Source organism: Dufourea novaeangliae, unplaced genomic scaffold (assembly GCF_001272555.1).
Source record: "Dufourea novaeangliae isolate 0120121106 unplaced genomic scaffold, ASM127255v1 scaffold118, whole genome shotgun sequence".
Taxonomy (NCBI): domain Eukaryota; kingdom Metazoa; phylum Arthropoda; class Insecta; order Hymenoptera; family Halictidae; genus Dufourea; species Dufourea novaeangliae.
This window is the reverse complement of record NW_015374006.1, coordinates 2,098,668-2,117,745: the sequence shown is the minus strand read 5'-3', so window position 1 is coordinate 2,117,745 and position 19,078 is coordinate 2,098,668. Positions and strand designations below refer to the sequence as shown.

The window sequence follows — 19,078 nt, the reverse complement described above, 5'->3', positions numbered from 1 at the left end:
TAAAAATAAACCCCGTTACTAACTTTTTAGTGAGCGCGAGGTGTATCGAAACTTATGGTAAAACATTTGTTTTACATTGTTTCTTTTTTTTAATGGCATTATTTATATTTAGATTATTGTTTTTTCTATACATAAATCTTGTTACAATAAAAGATCAAACTTGCATATATTTCATGGACTGAAGTAATTGCTCAACTCGTTTAGAAGAGGATGTTTTCCTCGACATTTGGTAAAAGAACGTAAGAATAACAGAAGCCAGAGAAAGTTTTGTGCATGTCTGCAAGAATCAGGGACGATCGGTATCTGCAAAGGAGGAAAACAAAAACTTCCGGTTTAGGATATTTTCAGAGTACACTTTGTACATTGCCTGTGGCACGAGAACCTCAAGTTTTAATTACAAAACAACATTTTACATGTTTCCTGTATCAAATACTCCACACTTTCTTTTTAAGGTCTATCACAAAGGAATTAGTACAAAGTTCACCATATCTACATATAGAGACTTATCTTAAATCTATTCAATAGTTCGAAGGTAGCGATTGTTTCTCGCTCAATTCTTATCGAACGATTCTAAAGATACTTAGGTTTTCGTACCTTTGATTTGAAAAGTGTGACTTCTAACAAACGAACTTTGTTCATTAAAATATGGGTAAATAAATGTACTTTGGACTATTTCTATATAATGTTGATACAATTGAAAAGAATAGAGACCTTCTGATCAAACTACTCATAAAAGGTTCGAATCCACTCGGCCATGTTTCGAGAATACTTTATTCGAACCTCATTCGTCTGAATTCATGTCTACTTAAAACTCTTCCTTTCCTTTGTCGAAATAATTATGAAACGTTCGAAACTATCCAGTTAGATTCGAACCCTACGTCTAATACACTTCATCTCTAACCGTACGTCGAAGATCGGCGGCGTAAGCGTTAAAACTGGTTCACCCTAAAACCTCAATAGTCGTCTGATGCCTCTCGCGTCCCCCACGTGGTTCTCAATCGGTCGCGGCTCGAGTAGACTATTCGAGGGCCTCTACGTGTTCTCCAGGCCCCGAAGGTTCGGCGAGGTCGGAGGTAAGTCTATTGTCGATCCATAATCGATATCGAGGCCGCGGGTGGAAACGGTCGACGGTGGGCCGTGGCGAGAAACGTGGCTAGAAGGAGAAGTCGAAGGTTGGGTGTATACCCACCGTGCCGTAGAGACGTAAGCGCGGTGTGCAGGAGGGCCTCGAGGAACGCCACTGGGCACGTGACCCGGCCAAGCAGAATCCGCGGCGTCCGCCGAAAATCTAAATCCGTCCGAGCCGAGAAGAAGAGGCACCCGATCGTCGACGTCGGCCACCGGGGGGGACTCCGCCGCCTGTGAGACCGCAATACGCCCGATAGTCAATAATCGCCTTTAGGGTGCGTCGGATCGGTTCAGGCGGGAAAGACGGAAAAGCGGCGTTTTACACGGTGGTGAACGGCAGCGTGCAAACGACACCCCGGAACCCCGTCGTTGTCGTGTCGGTCGTAAACGGTATAAACTCGTCCCCACGAGGTGCAGGGTGCGCAACCATATACAGGGAAGGATGATACGCGTGGACGAGACTGACCCGGTGGGCGGTAAGGGACTTGAGGTTATCTACACAGACGCAAACATGCACATACACTTGGAACATGGTGGAATTGCTGGCTACGTATATCGTTGTGGGGATACGTATGGTAGACCGTGGAAGGGAAATGGGTGGTTCAAGGAGAAAGTTTGCTGCTTTGATTGGATCCTGGAGTACTGTGGAACAGTGTATTTGTAGATTGATGATCGTGAAGGAGAAAAGGATTGTTCGAAGATGCTTGATTCGGTTAATTCTCTCTGATTGGAGGGTTTTATATGGTCTGTGGAATTATGTATTGTATCATGAAGGAGGAAAGGGTTGTTCGACGATGTTTGCTTCGGTTAGTTCACCGTTGATTGGAGAATCTTCTGTGTTTTGTGGAACGATATACTGTAGATGGTACATCGTGATAGAGAAGAACATCGTTTGAAGATGTTTGCTTCGGTTAGTTCCCCTTTGATTGGAGAGTTTTCTGTGTTCTGTGGAACGATGTAGTGTGGTTCATAGATTGTGACAGAGAAAAGGATCGTTTGAAAATGTTTGTTTCGATTAATTCCTTTTTGATTGAAGTCTTCTGTGTTCTGTGGAACGAAATATCGTAGATTCTGGACCGCAAAGGAAGAAACAGTGATCGAAGAAATTTTACTTCCTGTCGATCCTCTCTTCCACCGATTTGATTCTTGTCCGATTGGGTAATGATGTAGTGTAGATCGTTAAAGGGAATCATAGGTTTGGTTTCCGTCTCGAGGGTATAATTCGAAGACAACCGGTTTCACGGTTTTAGTTCTAGATGAAGTAACCGGAGCAGCTGCTGAAGAGCTTGGAGATTTTAGTCCCGAGGCGTGGGGGAAGGGGGGAGGGAGTGCAGTGCTACGATCGTGATTTTTCTTTAAATAAATACGGTTGGTGATTCCCTGGAATTCGGGTCGATGAGAGAAACGTTAAATCGATCGTTGGTATCGACGATACCAACGGGGTTTTCAATTCCATTGTGAACCTCGGTGGTTCCCCTCCGTTGCGTTGTTTCGGTTGGAGGTCGCCGTTCCGCCAGCTGTCCTGTACAAAAGGGTGAAATGAGGTCGCGGCCGGCGCGAAACGACGCGTTTGTCGCGCGACGACGGAGGGATCGCGTGGCGATACCGGAATAATAAGCTTCCGGTTTTGTCGACCAGGAATTTTAAACAGCTTTTTGTCCATTCCGATAACTTATTCAATGTTCAACCCATTAACGATTCATCGTTCAAAAAATTGTTCCACAAGAGATTCGAATAAAACGACCAATAGTTTTTTCATCGTTTTAATCGTCCGTAATTTCGATACAGAAGAAGAAAGAAAGTTGCCAAAAAATGTTCCCAGTACAACACAGGTTTCTTCCGACAGTTCGTTTTGCGCCTCAAAGGCAGGATGTTTAGATATCAAAGCCAAACCGCGCGGAAAAAGACAAAAATCGCTAAATATACACACCGCGAGACAATTCGGTCCCATCCCGTGGCTCTGGCTTCCTGAATGTCAGAAATCGTTGGACCAGTTGGCGAGGTTCCCTCGTAACCCAGGATCATCGAAAAATAGACGATTAACGGGCCTGTTTGATTTCCCTGTTTATAATCGCAGCGCATACCATTCGCGAATGTCGCGATTATAATACATACTTCGCGTCGACATCGCGAGACCGGAAATCACGGTCTTTGTAAAGGGAAACCGAGTCGTGTTTCAGCGGGATCAGCTTTGCCATTTCGATCGACGGAATTCTCTCGTAGAAATGTCGCGGTCCAATTTATTGTCTTGATGGTAAAATAAATATCCTTTTCATGGACCACATCGAGGCTGTTCTTGTAAATTTTTTGTAATATTGATAATAATATTTATTTGTAAACGGGTTATGAACCATTTGGTACTATATAGAACTAGACTCTAGGGGACAAACGAAAAGTTTAGATATAGAATAATGCGTAAACATATTCCAGAGTTTATGAAAATGTATGGTACTATACACAAAGTTCAACAAAATATAACAAAGGTTCTACAGGACTATATACAGTGACTCCTCGATGAATGCGATACGAACAACGACGTTATTCCCACCACTGTGGGAGCTCCCCTCTGGAACCAATCAAAACAGAGTAAACAGAGGCTCTGTTTCCTGCAAAAAACAAATCCACGAGGGGCTGTAAACCTTGACGACTCGAGTTCGTCGCACTCATCGAGACATTACTGTATAATGAACTACAAACATAAACAGCAAAAAACGAAGAACAAAATTTGACAAAAATATTTAGGTAGTATACACAGAAAGTTATGATTCTGTAGAAAGAAATGCGTAATTTTGGGATCTTTCTATGCTTTTCAGAGATCGAGCCGAGCTTTCCCTATCGGGACGTGACCATTCGTCGTGGCGTGGAGTTCAAAGATCATTATAACATTCAGTCTGAGATCGGACGGTGAGTGTTCGAAGTTCGTTTTCTTACTTCCTTCTCCCTCTCTAAAAAAACTCATAGGTTTATCTATAAAGAACTGAAGGTGACCTTGAAAACTTTGGAAAAAAGGGCCGACAAAAAATTTAGTACAATCATCTTAGAGCTTCCCCTGAATCATGTTATACCAGCCAAAAACATTTTCAATCGAATAGCTAGCTGTAGAATAATCTAAGCTGATTTTGTGGTCCACCCTGTATAACGCGCAGAAATTTCCATGTGATGACATTCTGGGAGTGACGTTTTGCGTGAGGCCAAACCCTGGATACGGTTGTTTATGCACCAACTTGTGGGCTCGAACGTTTCGCGAACATCACGGGTGAAACCGCAGAGCGATCCTGGCCCGTTGATGTTTCTGAATTTGACGCGATATGCAATAATATGCATGCTCTGTGGACATTGCGTAACGATTATACAAGCCGTCCCCCGAAACTCCGATACACATACCTTAGACGGCCGGGGATTATTTAAAGACCACTCGATTAACCGTTCCAACATTAATAAATTAGAGTGCGTCTCTTCTGGTTCGGTGGGAATTTCTGTGTCACGATATTATTGGATCGTTGTTTGGTTTACACGGATCGTTGTATTATTTGATTATTATTATATGCAGAGAATGTGGACTACGCTGGGAATTTTATGGATAGGGAATTGAACATTGAAACCGGATGGAGAAATGTCGATGGGAACGATGGAAAATATACAGAGCGATGCATTCGATTTAACAGCTGAAATCTCTACTGTAATTTTCATATTTCGATACTTTCTTTCTGATAGCCGAAATTAATTCAATTTCAATATGTATATTGTTCATGCTAAGTAATACTTCCAATTGTTTTTATTGTCGTATGTAATATCTTGCGTACGACTAAAATAGGTAAAAAGTAACACTGAATTTGGACACGGAATTATAGAAACTGGAAAATTATAAATTTTGGGAATTGAGGTTAATCGAAAGCCGAACACTAGCGAGTTAATGAATTAAGAGGATTATGCTTCTAGTATTGGGGTCGTGAACTATACATTTTGTATATGAAAGAAGGGAAATGTTTCGGACCGTGACGTGTTTATAACTATCCGGGGAACGTAGTATTCTCGTCTTGTATACATCGTAATCTTTCGGTTATACTATGCGTGTCCGCCATTATGAATGAAATTCGGGCATGAATGATCTCGTCGTGGGACAGCTGCCTGTGGTAAATTCACGAGATGAACTGAACTGAAAAACATTCATGAATATTATTTCATGTTTTTCTGAAATATTGGTCAATAATTCATGGAAAGACGAAACATTGTTAGGGGATGATTTACAAAACACACGTTTCAGAAACAATCAATACGTACGTGTTTTTCTTTTATTTTTAATCCGAGAGCGAATGTCAAGACGCATTAGCGATCGCGTATCAGTAACACGAACAAAGGTATTGACGAATGGACCGATGCCAAAGGTAAGATCTGAATGTCAATGACAAACTATTAGTGAACCGATCGATCCTCAATGGTTACCCTTGATCGACAGGCACGGTTTGATTTAACAATCTTCAAGCACTTTCGATTTTTCAATATCGATACATTATTTACACACATATGTTTACGTTCTTTTTGTTCGCTGTTCGGTATACGTACGATAGAAACATTTTTTTTATCAGACTTTCCGAACCGATACGACGGGACCATTATTTTTTACCTTTTAGAAATATTTTAGTTTCAGTTAACCGAACGTAAGTTTATTTTCTCGTCAAAGTCGTGTTTTATAAAAAATCTAGGGGCACTTCTTTCTAATTTTCTCCAAATACTTTACGATGACGCGTTTAAATTATTAAAATACCATTGAAACAAAGACAATTTAGTGTTCGCAATAACTTTTAAGAAAGAGATTACCTAAGCATGTTCTATACATATATTTGATAAAATGCCCATAAATACATAACAGTATAATGTCATAAAGATTCTATTGGCACAACACGTTGACAGGTGGTCTTCGTCTGTAACCGAAAATAACTTAGCAATTAAAACGAAGTAAAAAACAAACAAAGGAACAAACACTGTCTCGACAATGAACAAAAACGCAGATGCCACGTGATCCGTAAGTTTCCAGTAGCAACGGATTCAGTCGATCTCTAGATCGATACGAGGACATCCCGCGCCGCGTGTTTCATCGGTATGCCAACGCTATGCTAATTGCTAGAAGAACACCCGAGTAGGACAATACAAGCACGATGCCAATAGCAAAACGGTCTAGCGTCGTTCAGAATGAGAATTCCTTCGCTCGAGATCTCGCGGAAAGCCAACATTTCATTCATATTCGACGGTTCAAACGTAAAACGCCTCCAGCCATGAATCATCTCGGTTTCTTCTCGTCGGGCTGCGCGTTAAACGGATTTTAACACTTGCATTTTCAAACACCCACCACCAGCGATCCGCCTTTTGAGTCATCGAACGTTCTCCACCCCCTCCCCAGACACGTTCCGAGCGTGGTTCTCTTAAATCATGCATTCCAATTAAATCGCGGCCGATTCCTCACCCCCGATCATATCGAATTGGCGGGGTTCCATCGGCCACCGGATTCCAACGTGAGTCACGCGCGCGCGCGCCGGAAACCGCGAGGAGAGGATCGATCCTTTTACGACGATCGTCGAAATGATTGTCGAACGTTATACTGTTATTATTAGACTGCGAATTTGATGTACTTATTGTCTATAGGATTTCAGGATCAACTTTTGATTAAACATTTTTTACTCCACTCCGTGAGTAGTATAAGCCCCTACAGTCTTAGAATTTTTGTTTAACTACCTGCATATGTTATTAGGTGTAACAATTAGTCATTCACTACCTATAGTTCCAATATACTGGTAATAAAATTACGATTCAGAAAATCTTTCCAATCTTCGGTTCAGCCAAAATTCCAGACGATAATGGGAAGCAATAACGAATTAGGTATCTTTACGTGTCTATAAATAATGCATTTTTCGAAGTGACTGACGTTCGCGAGCCGAGTCGTCGGACGTCGAGCGTCGGGACGCGCTTGACACGTGGTTACGATCGAGCGTCGAGATATACACCTGGATGAGGATCATTTTGTGTCTAGTGATGGGTCTGCGAACAAACAGTTGAAATACGTTCGAATATTTCATCGAGAATTTAAAAATGTGTTGAAAATTTTTTTTTTTTTATACATTTTATGAAATCAAACATAGTCGAATATTTTATGAGATCAAACATGTTTGAACAGTTTGATTACCCATCACTACCGGTGCCCTACGGTTATAAATAAACTGTGGATGTTTATGCAAATTATGAACTTTGGTCTAGTTATACGTGAAACGAGTTTGTTTCGAAGCACTGATCCTAGAAGAGTTTAATTCGGCTATTTGGAAATGATTTTTCGAAGCTGAGAGAATTTCTTTTTGGTGCGTAATTTCAAAAGAAATTAATAGGGCTTCATGGAAAAATATTAAATTCTCCAGATCATAAATCCACTGCTGTATTTTTAATCGGTTTTCCTGTAGTAGTTATTTCGTTAACGCGAGTCAAACCCATTACACGTTGATAAATATCTGTGTTGGCAAGAATGCGATGCGAAATGTTTGTTCTGCTGAATTCGTCGGTGTACAATTCTATTCCGCGTGTAATTCAACGTCGTGCGTGTGAAAAGGCTGAGTCGTGCACGATTTCACTGAAAACGGAGTACGCGCCGTGTGCAGCGTGTTTTTAAAGTAAGGGACATTTTTCAACCGGTTACAGTTTGCTCAAATCTGAATAATGCTAGAAGTGCCGATTTATTTATAAGGACATCACATAATAAAAATCAAGAATGACGCGATGGATTATACTACTTGAACAGCCCATTCCCAGCTGATCCACGGGCTCGATTAAATAACTCAGCGAAACTAATGAACGAAACAAAATATGTTAGTACTATTATTCTTTACCATATCTCATTCCATCGTTTCAACAACAAATATTTTTCTAATTCCTAACTCATAAAATTTGTTCTTTTCTTAATGGTTGTATTACCAAATACTAACAACAATTAAAAATTTATGTTAAAGTTATTTGTGTTCGTAACGTGTCCATAAGTTATTCCGATACATTAGCATGAGATATTAACGATCGACAAAACGAATCTCGAGATACGAAGACTCCATCGATTTGTTTCGCGGAACGTAGCGATGGCGCTACGCGGTTTCTCTGGCAGATGTGCCGTTCTGATAATTCGTTCCGGCGACCCTGTTGTCTACGGTATGCTCTACTAACTCACTGACTCACTGACTTGGCGTCGTGACAGCCTGTGTACAGGTTACACCACCGGAGGTTCTAGCAAGCCAACCGGGAGGCGGTTTTGGCACTTTCCCCCGGAGCTTTTGTCGTTGTAACGTAGACCATTTTTTCTTGTCCATGAAAATTCCACCCATCAAGGTTGAAGATCGGCGTCGCGTCGCTCGTAAACGACCGAAATTTATCGCTCGAGAAAAAGAAAAGACCGAGTGGAATAAGTATCGGAATTTCTTTTTATATTTACCACACGAAATTGTCTCGACGCGATATTTAAAAGATTCTTATTTAGAAATTCTTTTTTTTTTCGAAGATTAATTTTCTTAAAATTATTTGAAAGGTATTTGGAAGACATAGTTAACCGGGCTTCGACGTTAAAGGACGGTATTTTCCATGTTGCGCGCGCACGCTCTTTGGCACAAACGAAACGGAATGAAGTCAGAGTTTGTGCAGCTGCGATCGCGGCTTTTATTGTGTTAATGTTAGATCGAGCTCGCATTTCTGCATTATAGCGATCATTTTTGTGCGTCGCAATTCGAGGCAGATGATTTATGATACGTACTTAGATTTATTTTCTTTCCTTGCAGTATATTGTCTGTATCTTCATTGCTCTGTCTTCCCTACAGTGTTTACATATTTATTTATTTATTCATAATCCTTGTCTTTCGGCTTAAAACGGACCACCTTCCGGCTTAAAACAGAAAGACAAAAGGAAAACAAACTATTATCTTTCTACGCATTTTTTTATCACTCTCTTACTTTCCTACCCTCAATCCCTTCTTTTATTCTCTTTTTTTCCCTCTTTTGCTCTCATTTCCTACCTCTTCTTCTATCTTTCTACTCCTTACCCAGTACAGTAAATCATCGATGAGTGTTCGAGGGATCCTCGGCACTGACAAAGAGAGATTCCCAGCTGTAACACTGACTTTTTAACAAGATTTACGAAATATTCAATGTTCAGTACTGAGGAGCCTTCGAACACTCATCAATGATTTACTGTACTGTTTCCGATTCTTCTTCACACCTCGTTCTTTCTGTGCATTTCCTATATTCATGGACATCACAAACAAAATGTTCACAGAGAAAAATCTTCGAATTCCACCCTACTTGTATGATAATATAAATTGTATCCCAAGGTTATGTCCTCCTGAGTATTAGAACTTCCCCGAAGATTTATACGCTCAACTAAAAATCCGTCTTCCCTCAAAGTAAGCGTCACACACAGAATGAGCCAAGTTTCTTAGTTACTAACAATCTCTGCCTAACTGCATCATCCAAAGTCTTCAATCAAACGTGTTCCCCGTTAACGTCACCGCACGCCGCCATCACGACGGTAAAAGTCCAACTAAAACGTGAAATATTACCACCTCCTCTACATAGATCGTCTTGTCTCGATAATTTCAACACTGTACCCTGCAAAGAAAAACATTGTAGCTTGTAACAATACCAACTTTAGATCAAAAAGCTAAACGATTCGACTTCCGTGTACCATGAAACAGGCCATTGTTGAACTTAATTATTCAACAGGTTAGTGAAACACACAGTAGAAAATGATCAACGATCGTTCTGCCCCCCCACCCCCATTTAATATACGTGAATCGAACAAGTGAATGAAACAAGGATCGTTACTGTATTTTCAGAGGGAAATTTGGCACCGTTTATCGATGCAAGGAGAAAGCAGGTGGGCTGATGCTCGCCGTGAAGGTGGTGAACACCGTGAAAAAGGAGGACAGACGAGCAGTAGAGCGGGAGGTTGAAATTATGAGACGACTCCAACACCCCCGACTTATTCAGCTGTACGACGCCATCGACACGGGCAAACAGATCTACGTGATCTTGGAACTGTAAGCTCTTAACATTCGTGGCTCTAGTCTACCTAGCCTATCGACAGCAAGGGAATTCACACATGAGCGTAGCCAGGGGCGGGCAGGACTGAGAAAAGTGGCTTTTGCCTCACCCTACAAGAAAAAAATTGGATTTTGCCTCCCCCCCCTTCCTAGAGTTACAAAATTTTTCTATAATATTTAATATTGCAGTATAATTTACAACACGACTAACAGCCTCTATTAACAAAATGCAAACATTTTCAACGATTTATGACTTTAAACAGAAAATAAAGTGTGTCTGGCTACGTACGGCCTTTTTCACTGTGGCAGTCATGTGTCAACACTAGAACTACAAGGCAAGACAAAATGACTTGTCAATATACTCTTACAACGACGATTAAAATGTTATGACAATACATTTTCTCAGATCTTTTGCACCTTTTATTATGATATGAAAATGAAGAAATTGGTCAATTTTTAAATCTCTAAATTTTCAAAAGTTTTTCACGTTTATCCACCGATCGAAGCAAATATGCGTTTATTGTCGGTAGTTCTAGTGTTAATATTTTTGCCCCCCCCCCTCCCTGACTGATAACCTGGCTACGCCCATGAATTCAGACGAATTTTATTCTCGTGTTCCAAGGATCGAGGGTGGCGAACTATTCGAGAGGGTGATAGACGAGGACTTCGTGTTGACCGAGCGGAGTTGCGCTGTCTTCATGCGACAGATCTGCGAGGGGATCGAGTTCATTCATCGACAAAACATTCTGCATCTCGACTTAAAGGTGAGACTACAGAAAGAATCTATTAAACAACAGTAAAGTTTTTAAGTAGTTAATAGAGTAATATCTATATTAACTCTTTTCTATCCACTGTTACCATATCGTCGATTTAATTCGTAATTGTTCTATCTTCACTAGTTTTTGGTGGATATAAGATGTAGCGAACTCGTAAGAGTTTGAACTTCTCCTAGAAAGAGGTAAAACCCTAATTTTTAATATTATCCCCAACTCTTGGGTAGCTTTTCGTAGGGCTTTAATATTAAATAACTCGTAAACTATTGACCATCTACCCCCAAAACTCACAATTATTAACTTCAGTATTTCAAGCTTTATCGTTGTGGAAAGGCTCATTAAAATGTTAACGTTACACCCAGGAAGTTTCTCTTGTTAGTCGTGGATCCCAAAGTGTCTAATTTTGCGAGTTTGTCACTTCTTGATCATCAATCATATACAGTGAGTTATATATTTTATCACATACTTCCAAAGTAAAGATTAATGTAAAAATTTATATACAAAATTTTACGTGTCTTCATTATTTTTACTTTTATCATATTTTAGTGACAAATTTTTCTCAGTTTTGGCATGAAATTCACAATTTAGGACGTATTTTTGTCAAATAAAGGTAACAGCGTTTCTTTGGATTATTCACTAATGCTTCGGAAGCATTTTGTTTGTTAATTGACTCGTATTTCAACAGTTAGTAACTAGAGACATTCCTACTAACGTCCTACTTCTGACTTGTTTGGCTGTATCCCCCCCAAAGAGACCGTCTCTTTTCGACAGAGCTTTAATCAGCACTTCCTCTCTATAGTATACTATATCAATTAAATGTACGGTTATAAGATCACAGTAATTGATCGTGAAATTGTAGTGAGCCAGATCAAGTTACAAGCTGCCAACAGTCCATAGGATTAACATATTGTTTTTGGCAACGCTAGATTCTTGCACGGTGTCCAAAATCTGATAACGAATTGAGGATGAAAGATCGGTGGTTTCAGGTAGATCACCACTGGTAATTGTTAGGTTTACCAAACAATTAATTATATTTGGGGAAGAAATGCACACGTTTCTCTTTCTCTAGTACAAAATTGAAACTGAATGAAAAAAAATTTCTGCTCGCAGCCCGAGAATATTTTGTGCCTGACGAAGGAGGGGAACAGGATTAAAATCATAGACTTCGGCCTCGCGAGGGAGTACGATCCGAAGAAGAAGCTACAGGTTCTATTTGGCACGCCAGAGTTCGTTGCACCGGAAGTCGTAAATTTCGATCAGATTGGTTTCGGTACCGACATGTGGAGTATAGGCGTAATCTGTTACGTACTGTAAGTTTACCTTCAACTTCGACCGGATTTATTTAAAAACATTCCACTTACTGCAATTGGTCTATTTTACTCCGAGGAATTTCTATGCTACACTACATTCACTATTTTTTCATTTATACTAACTATTTACGAATGAAGAAGAATATCTGGATTCTTTATATTTTCTGCAATAAAACACTGACATTTACATTAATTTATATATTATTACTAGATCGTGGATTTTATAGATTTACAGCCTCTATATGACTCAGTCAAATAGAATAGAAGTCAAAATTTTCACTAGATAGGGTAGACGTCCCCATTACTGCCACCTTAACGATTGTAGCATAACTTTATACAATAATTTTACTTGTTGTTTAACCTAAAAATCGTCTCAATAAATATTTCAATTTATATATTTTTACAGTCTATCCGGTCTGTCCCCGTTCATGGGCGACACGGACATCGAGACCATGGCGAACGTGACCATCGCTAAATATGACTTCGATCACGATGCGTTCGCCAATATATCGGAGGACGCGAAGGACTTCATACGGTGTCTGCTGATCAAAGACAAAGAGTACGTATTATTTTACATATATAGATCGCTTGTTATTCTCGACCGTGATCACGCGACAGAAAGGTGACTCGCGCAAAAATATCCGCGTGTATATACGTCACTAACGATGACACCGTTCGACAGATGTCGAACGATGGACATTGACGGCTTCTGCGCAAGATTAACGATATAACAGACCAGATAACGGAATAACGGCGTAGCCGGTGTTCACTGCCAAGAAACTACTACGAAACCATCGTAGAGTATCCTGATAATTTCCTTCTAGTTTTAAATTTCGAATCGATTGACTTATTTCATCTTCGAAGTAGTGATGGCGATACATTTGAATTGTATCGACGTTTGGTATCGATACGTATTGATACTCAGAGTATCGATACACACATGTATATCGGGAATAAAATATCGATATTATCGGTATCGATACTTGCAATTAAATTAGAAGTAGTAACATCGAAAAAACGAAAATTAATAATGTATTTAAGCAGGTAACAGTGTGGAAAAGAAATCGACTAATCGCAAATTTTATCGAAAGCTCGCGATTGGTCCATTTTCCTACGTATAAATTCAATATATAAGTCCTGGACTGTTATCTGGGCAGTTATATTTACATTTGCAAAGTACACGCGGTTATTCTTCGACTTTCTCTCTCTCCCTTTGTGTCTGATTAATCCCCAAGCATGCTTTCTTCATCATCGACATTTTGTTTCTCATTCGAGACGAACATTGCTTCCAACAATGAATAAAATAAGATGAAGTTAAAAAAAAAAAGAATCATATCCGCCCAATCGGTTTCATCGTCGGAACCTTTCAAAGATCCGAGTGCCAAGCTACGAATTACGATTTACCGTGAAAGTTTCACCCATCGGAATATCTCGGAGTCTTTATAATTCAAAAGTGAGAAAACGTTAATTGCCGTGCGTAACGTTTGACGACCTGCTGCCTCGAATTAAAAAAGAAAAGAAAAAAAAAATGAAAGAAATCATCTCGGAGAGACGAGTAAATTTTCCGAAGGGAACAGACAAATCAACATCGTGTATAAAGTCCGTGAAAATTCAACCCCGTGGACCGTACACATTGCATCGTCATCGTACGCATCCTGCACGTTTTATTTCCACCTCACAATCCGCAACACCATTCGCTCCCACCCCCAAATAGTTGGAAAAGAAAAGACACGCACAAAACACATGTATACATGCACACCTCAGTGTCACGAGGGAGAGAGAGAAAGGAAGAAAGAAGCGAAAGAAAGGGAACAATACGTTTCGGGGGTGGTGGCTCACGAGGAAGCATATCGAATCTTTCAGAAAACGGATGTCTGCCGTCCAGTGCAGGGAGCACCGTTGGTTGGCCAGAAAGCCGAGCAAGCAGATCGAACAAACACCACCATTGGCCATCCCCATTGTAGACAGGTCCAAACAAACCACCCAGATCTTTAGAGTGCCAGAGACGAAGCTAGAGGAGTTGGATGTGGCCAAGGACAACCTGAAGCTGTTCGTCGAACGCTGGAGGGAGCATCCGGACAGCCCGTACATGATCGAACTACCTACTTGCAGCCTGTCTCAGCTGAACTCAATCCACGATCGCGAGGAACTGGTGTCCTTAATGGGTCACAGTCCGTCTCCATGCGCGAGCATTTGCAGCACATCATCAGAAACAGCGGAGAGCCCCAGTCAAGACCACCAGGGATACCTGGTGGTGCCGAATTTCGGTTTCGAGAGGAGAGCCTCGGAAGGTGTGTCCACGGAAAAGTCCAGAAGCGACGCAGCCAGCCAGATCGTGCTAGCTGACGAGATAATCAGACTGTCCGAGCATCTGAGGTCCATAGCAATGGGCACCTGTCTGAAGAGCAACGAGGATCCTCAGGAGAACAAAACGACCGAGAAGTTAGAGGACAGGGGGAAGAGCAACCGTATTGGGGTTCATACAAAAAGCAACGGGATGGTCACGTCGGATGGCGCAGAGTGCAACGAGATCGCCGAGAAACTGTCTAGTATAATGAGACACAGAAAACTGAACGGCACTACTTTCCATAGTACCCGTAGCTTCGAGAGGTACAACGAGTCGAATACTGGGAATATATTCGCGTCGTTGAAGAAGACCAAGTTGAACGGGGATGGAAAGAGTTTGGAGGTGAAGGGCGATGACGAAAGGATGTCCCTGGGGGAAAGCTCGAGGGATACTGCTGCTGACAGCTTTAGGTCGGTGATGTCCGTAGAAAAGATGGGAAGTTCGTCGAGCAATGAGACGGCTAGGATGTTGGGAGGATTGGATGGTGAGATGGATCTGACCCCACCTTGGAGACGCTCGCGAGTGAAACACGTGTTCGGGGAGACCAGTCGTGACGTACCGCGAATCTCGGGGCTACGTAATCTCCACAAAAGTCTGAATCTCGACGAACAGACCAGTACCAAAGATCTGTTGTTGCATCTGTTGGAGGAATGGGACGAAGTTGCTATCAGACCGACAGGAGTGGGCAGGAAATCGGTCAGCGTGGACTGGTGCGGTGAGGATTCGGTTGCCAGAAAGACGATGAACTCTTTGGCAGAGTACTTCCAGTCGAAGCAACAGAAAGCGACCACCTCTAGCGTCAGTGCGACCGCGCCGAACTCGATACATCGTTGATTTCGAGGGTTCGTTTCCCCGAGGTTCGAGGACTTGGCTGCTGATTGTTGCTCGCGACTTGCAAACGATTTTTTTGTTACTCGTCGCGAAGTTTCTCAGGGCGATTCGAGCAATGAGACGGATGGGGATGATGATGTTGTTGGTGCCGTTGTTTGATATGCGTCGTTTTTTGCACGGGACTTCGCGAATGAAAATGTTTCGTGGATTATGTGAAATTGGACGGGATTGTCGTGTGGGATTCGGTTTGTATCGAATGGAAAGAAATTTGATCTGTGAATAAAACAGATTTGTATTATACACTTGTGACGTTTCATTTCGGAGATATTCATTCTTGGGTATAACTATTTCAATGAGGTTTTTTAAATGTTATTCTTGAGTTTTCTTTTCGTCGTTTTAACGACACTTTTTTTTGACAAAAGGTTTTTTAGATCGAAATTACGAACGAAGTATTGAATATTGCATTGTTTACAACCACCGTACAATATAATGTAGTGGAACATCATGTTGGTATTGTATTTGTAAACAGCAAGAGAGGATGCATATTAAATAATTGTATTCAGTGGATGTTCGACTAAAATATCGAGGACTACTTCTATTTATTGTGTATAGTAAATGTGCGTGCGTAAACGGACGTAGTATTTATACGATAAGTTAAATTATGTAATTATTAACAGTCGTGTGTGTAACAATCTTTCACACGGATTGCTGCGAGATCACAATGTATCTGTGCACGTATTCTTGTTTTGTTGTATTATTTATACTATATATTTAATATAAAAGATTATGAAACGTACATTGTGAACAGTTTTATTTCACAAATTCCTCTTGCGGTAAAAGTAAGTGTGTAATCTTTAAAGTATCAAGTATTCTTTATCGATTATGAATGAAGTACAATCAACGTGCATGGCATCTATAGACTTAGAATAATATACTGGATGGTCCAAATCTAATGTACAAAATATTATTCGGAACCGTGGAAAATACACACTTTTAGAGAGCCAAATTAAACCAATTCCAAATCGCCAATCTTGGTTAAAATCAGCTAAGGATGAAGAAACTCCATTTGTACTAATTCAGATTGAAAGTTAAACGAACTTTAATATTAACGTATCGACCATTGATCATAAACCTAACTGCATTAATTGAGTCATTGCTTTACTTCAAAAAGCGAAGGTGCATTCTTTATCAAGTAAGTTACGAGAATGAAGTGAAAGTTCAACGAATATTTGTTCCATTATTTTGCTCCAGAGGAAGACCATCTGCAGGTCAACTGCTGGAGCACCGTTGGCTGGAAGCCGCTTTGGACAACCCAATCTGTAAAGTCCGATTAAAGCGTTATGTCATCAAGAAGAGATGGGTCAAAGCCGTTAATACCATACTAGCTTTGAAACGCATGGGCGCCCACCTAGATCTAGAGTTAGTTTGATAATCTATTTTTAGTTAGTAAATCAATCATTGAGCTAGCCGTTTTCACGAGCACGTTGAATGTAGAAACCACCGCAGGGATTTCTAGAGTCGGATATCAAAATCACAAGCTTGGACCAGTGTAACTCTATTCAAAGTATTATATTCTTCCACTCGCTATAGTATATAGACAATTACTAATGAAGAATCGTTCGAAAATGCTTGTAACGTTTTCCCTTTTTTTTCATATTAGGTGTTGCTGTTTTATAGTTTAACGTTTTGTAATTTGTAAATTTTGAAAGACGCGTACCAGTGCCTCGGTTTACGCGTGTAATTTTGCATGCAACAGTATTATAAAATTGGCACTGGCATGACAACGGCGCGACGGAACGGTAAAAATAATTCCAAAGACGAATTATGTCGAAAGAGAATTGTACAATAATTCTTGTCTTGTTTTGTAAATGAATTAGCTGTAATTAAATTATTCTGTTATTTCTTGAAAGGATACCAATGTATACATCCGTTTAGTGTTCTACTATTTTATTTATCGTCACGGCAGGCATGATTAATGCAAAAATAAATTCACCGTGCGATGAGTTGCGTAATTGGAACTCGCGAAATTAGTTCGATAAATGTATACACGATCAGTTATATGTATCAACCAAGAAACAGATACACATTCAGCTACATGATCATCATTAATTTATATTAATATATTCTGCACATTATGATTACTCTTGAAGTTTATAATTTTCGATTCTATATTAAATTAATGCGATCAGAAAATATCTCTTATTTTACGATCCTCATAAACCACGTTTAGATTTTACGATCTCGAATATTTACTGTATAAATAATGTACAAAATACAATATATTATATTCGTAATAAATTTTCCTAATTACATGAAAAACGTATAAAATTAATTGTAATAAAGTCCTTTTCATTGCCCATATTACAGTTTTCATTACGTTAGACGTAAAGTTGAAACCTTCTGGAAATTAATAACACGGTTGAACTGGGGACATCCCCGAATATGTACCATGATATTTTTGTGACACGACATTTCTATCACACGACTTTTCTATAACACGACATTTCTATAACATGGAAATCCTATAGCACGGTACTCCTATATCACGGTATCCCCATAACACGGTATTTCTAAAATATAATCTTATAACACAATATTCCTACAACACTGTATTCTTATAACACGGTATTCCTATAAGACTGTACTCCCATAACATGGTACTCCCATAACACGATGTTCCTATAACATGGTGATTCCTATAACAGGGTATTCCTATAACACGGTTGCAGAATTGTGAGTGGAATAGTAAAGTTCTGTTAGCTTTTTGGAATCAAGCCTTGTTTTTTTCATATATATGGATTACCTGTATTTAATTTTCTAGTATCTATAATATATAAAAAAATTCGCAAAAACTTTTTCTGTCCCAAACGTTAATCGCGATTGCATCGATTTACAGACGGCATTTCTGAGACGACAACGCATCTGCTAGTCGGCCTGTCCTTAACGACCTGTAATAAATACCGAAAGGTCGTGTTTGACGCCACCCGACGCCACCGCGTGCGAAATACATACATACATACACGCCTTCGGACTCAAAATTCCTGAGGGCGTGCGCGCGTATCGCGAATTTACGAGGTCTGCCACGCGATCGGAATTCGTATTATGTAAATACACACACGTATGTAACGCACCGGTCGTGCCTTTAAATAAAGTCTTCTACAGTGTCGTACAGAACCACGAAGACGTCGAGCTGTTCTACTGTATTAATAGCTATAGATCCACCTGTTGTCCGCCGTCATGGTTCTTGCTCTATTCCCCTTCGTTCGATGCTACGAAAAGAATGCGAGGGGGTTTGTCGTCAGACACCGAATCCGTCTAAAATAACACTGATTCTCGAAATTGATCGAGGCAATTTGTTATTTTACATTTTTACTCATACAACCATAGGCAGACCTGCACAGCACGTGTCGTGTCAAGGTTTTGTTTAACACTAGAACTACCGACGATAAACGAATATTCGCTTCGATCGGTGGATAAACGTGAAAATTTTTTGAACATTTAGAAATTTAGAATTTGACTAATTTCTTCACTTTCATATTGTAATAAAAGGTGCAAAAGATCTGAGAAAATTTATCGTCATAGCATTTTAATCATCGTTGTAAATTGTTGTTAAAATTGATACGACTGTAA

The 19,078-nt window shown here is 40.1% G+C and overlaps 1 protein-coding gene across 1 annotated transcript; it reads left to right on the top strand.

Moving 5' to 3' along the window:
* The first annotated feature begins 1,438 nt into the window (after window positions 1-1,438).
* Window positions 1,439-15,624, top strand: LOC107188239 (calcium-dependent protein kinase 4-like). Its single transcript, XM_015576501.1, has 7 exons — window positions 1,439-1,604; window positions 3,942-4,032; window positions 9,981-10,184; window positions 10,810-10,951; window positions 12,071-12,270; window positions 12,677-12,829; window positions 14,134-15,624. The coding sequence occupies exons 1-7, from the start codon at window positions 1,571-1,573 to the stop codon at window positions 15,449-15,451; spliced, it is 2,142 nt and encodes a 713-aa protein (XP_015431987.1). The 5' UTR covers window positions 1,439-1,570; the 3' UTR covers window positions 15,452-15,624.
* Window positions 15,625-19,078: the final 3,454 nt, after the last annotated feature.

What these genes read in the sequence shown, in the direction of transcription:
- LOC107188239 (XM_015576501.1), top strand. Translation starts at nt 1,571, where the DNA reads ATGATACGCGTGGACGAGACTGACCCGGTGGGCG. An exon ending in CGAGACTGACCCGGTGGGCG is followed by an intron (nt 1,605 to 3,941) that starts GTAAGGGACTTG and finishes TATGCTTTTCAG; the next exon opens with AGATCGAGCCGAGCTTTCCC. An exon ending in GGCGTAATCTGTTACGTACT is followed by an intron (nt 12,271 to 12,676) that starts GTAAGTTTACCT and finishes ATATTTTTACAG; the next exon opens with TCTATCCGGTCTGTCCCCGT.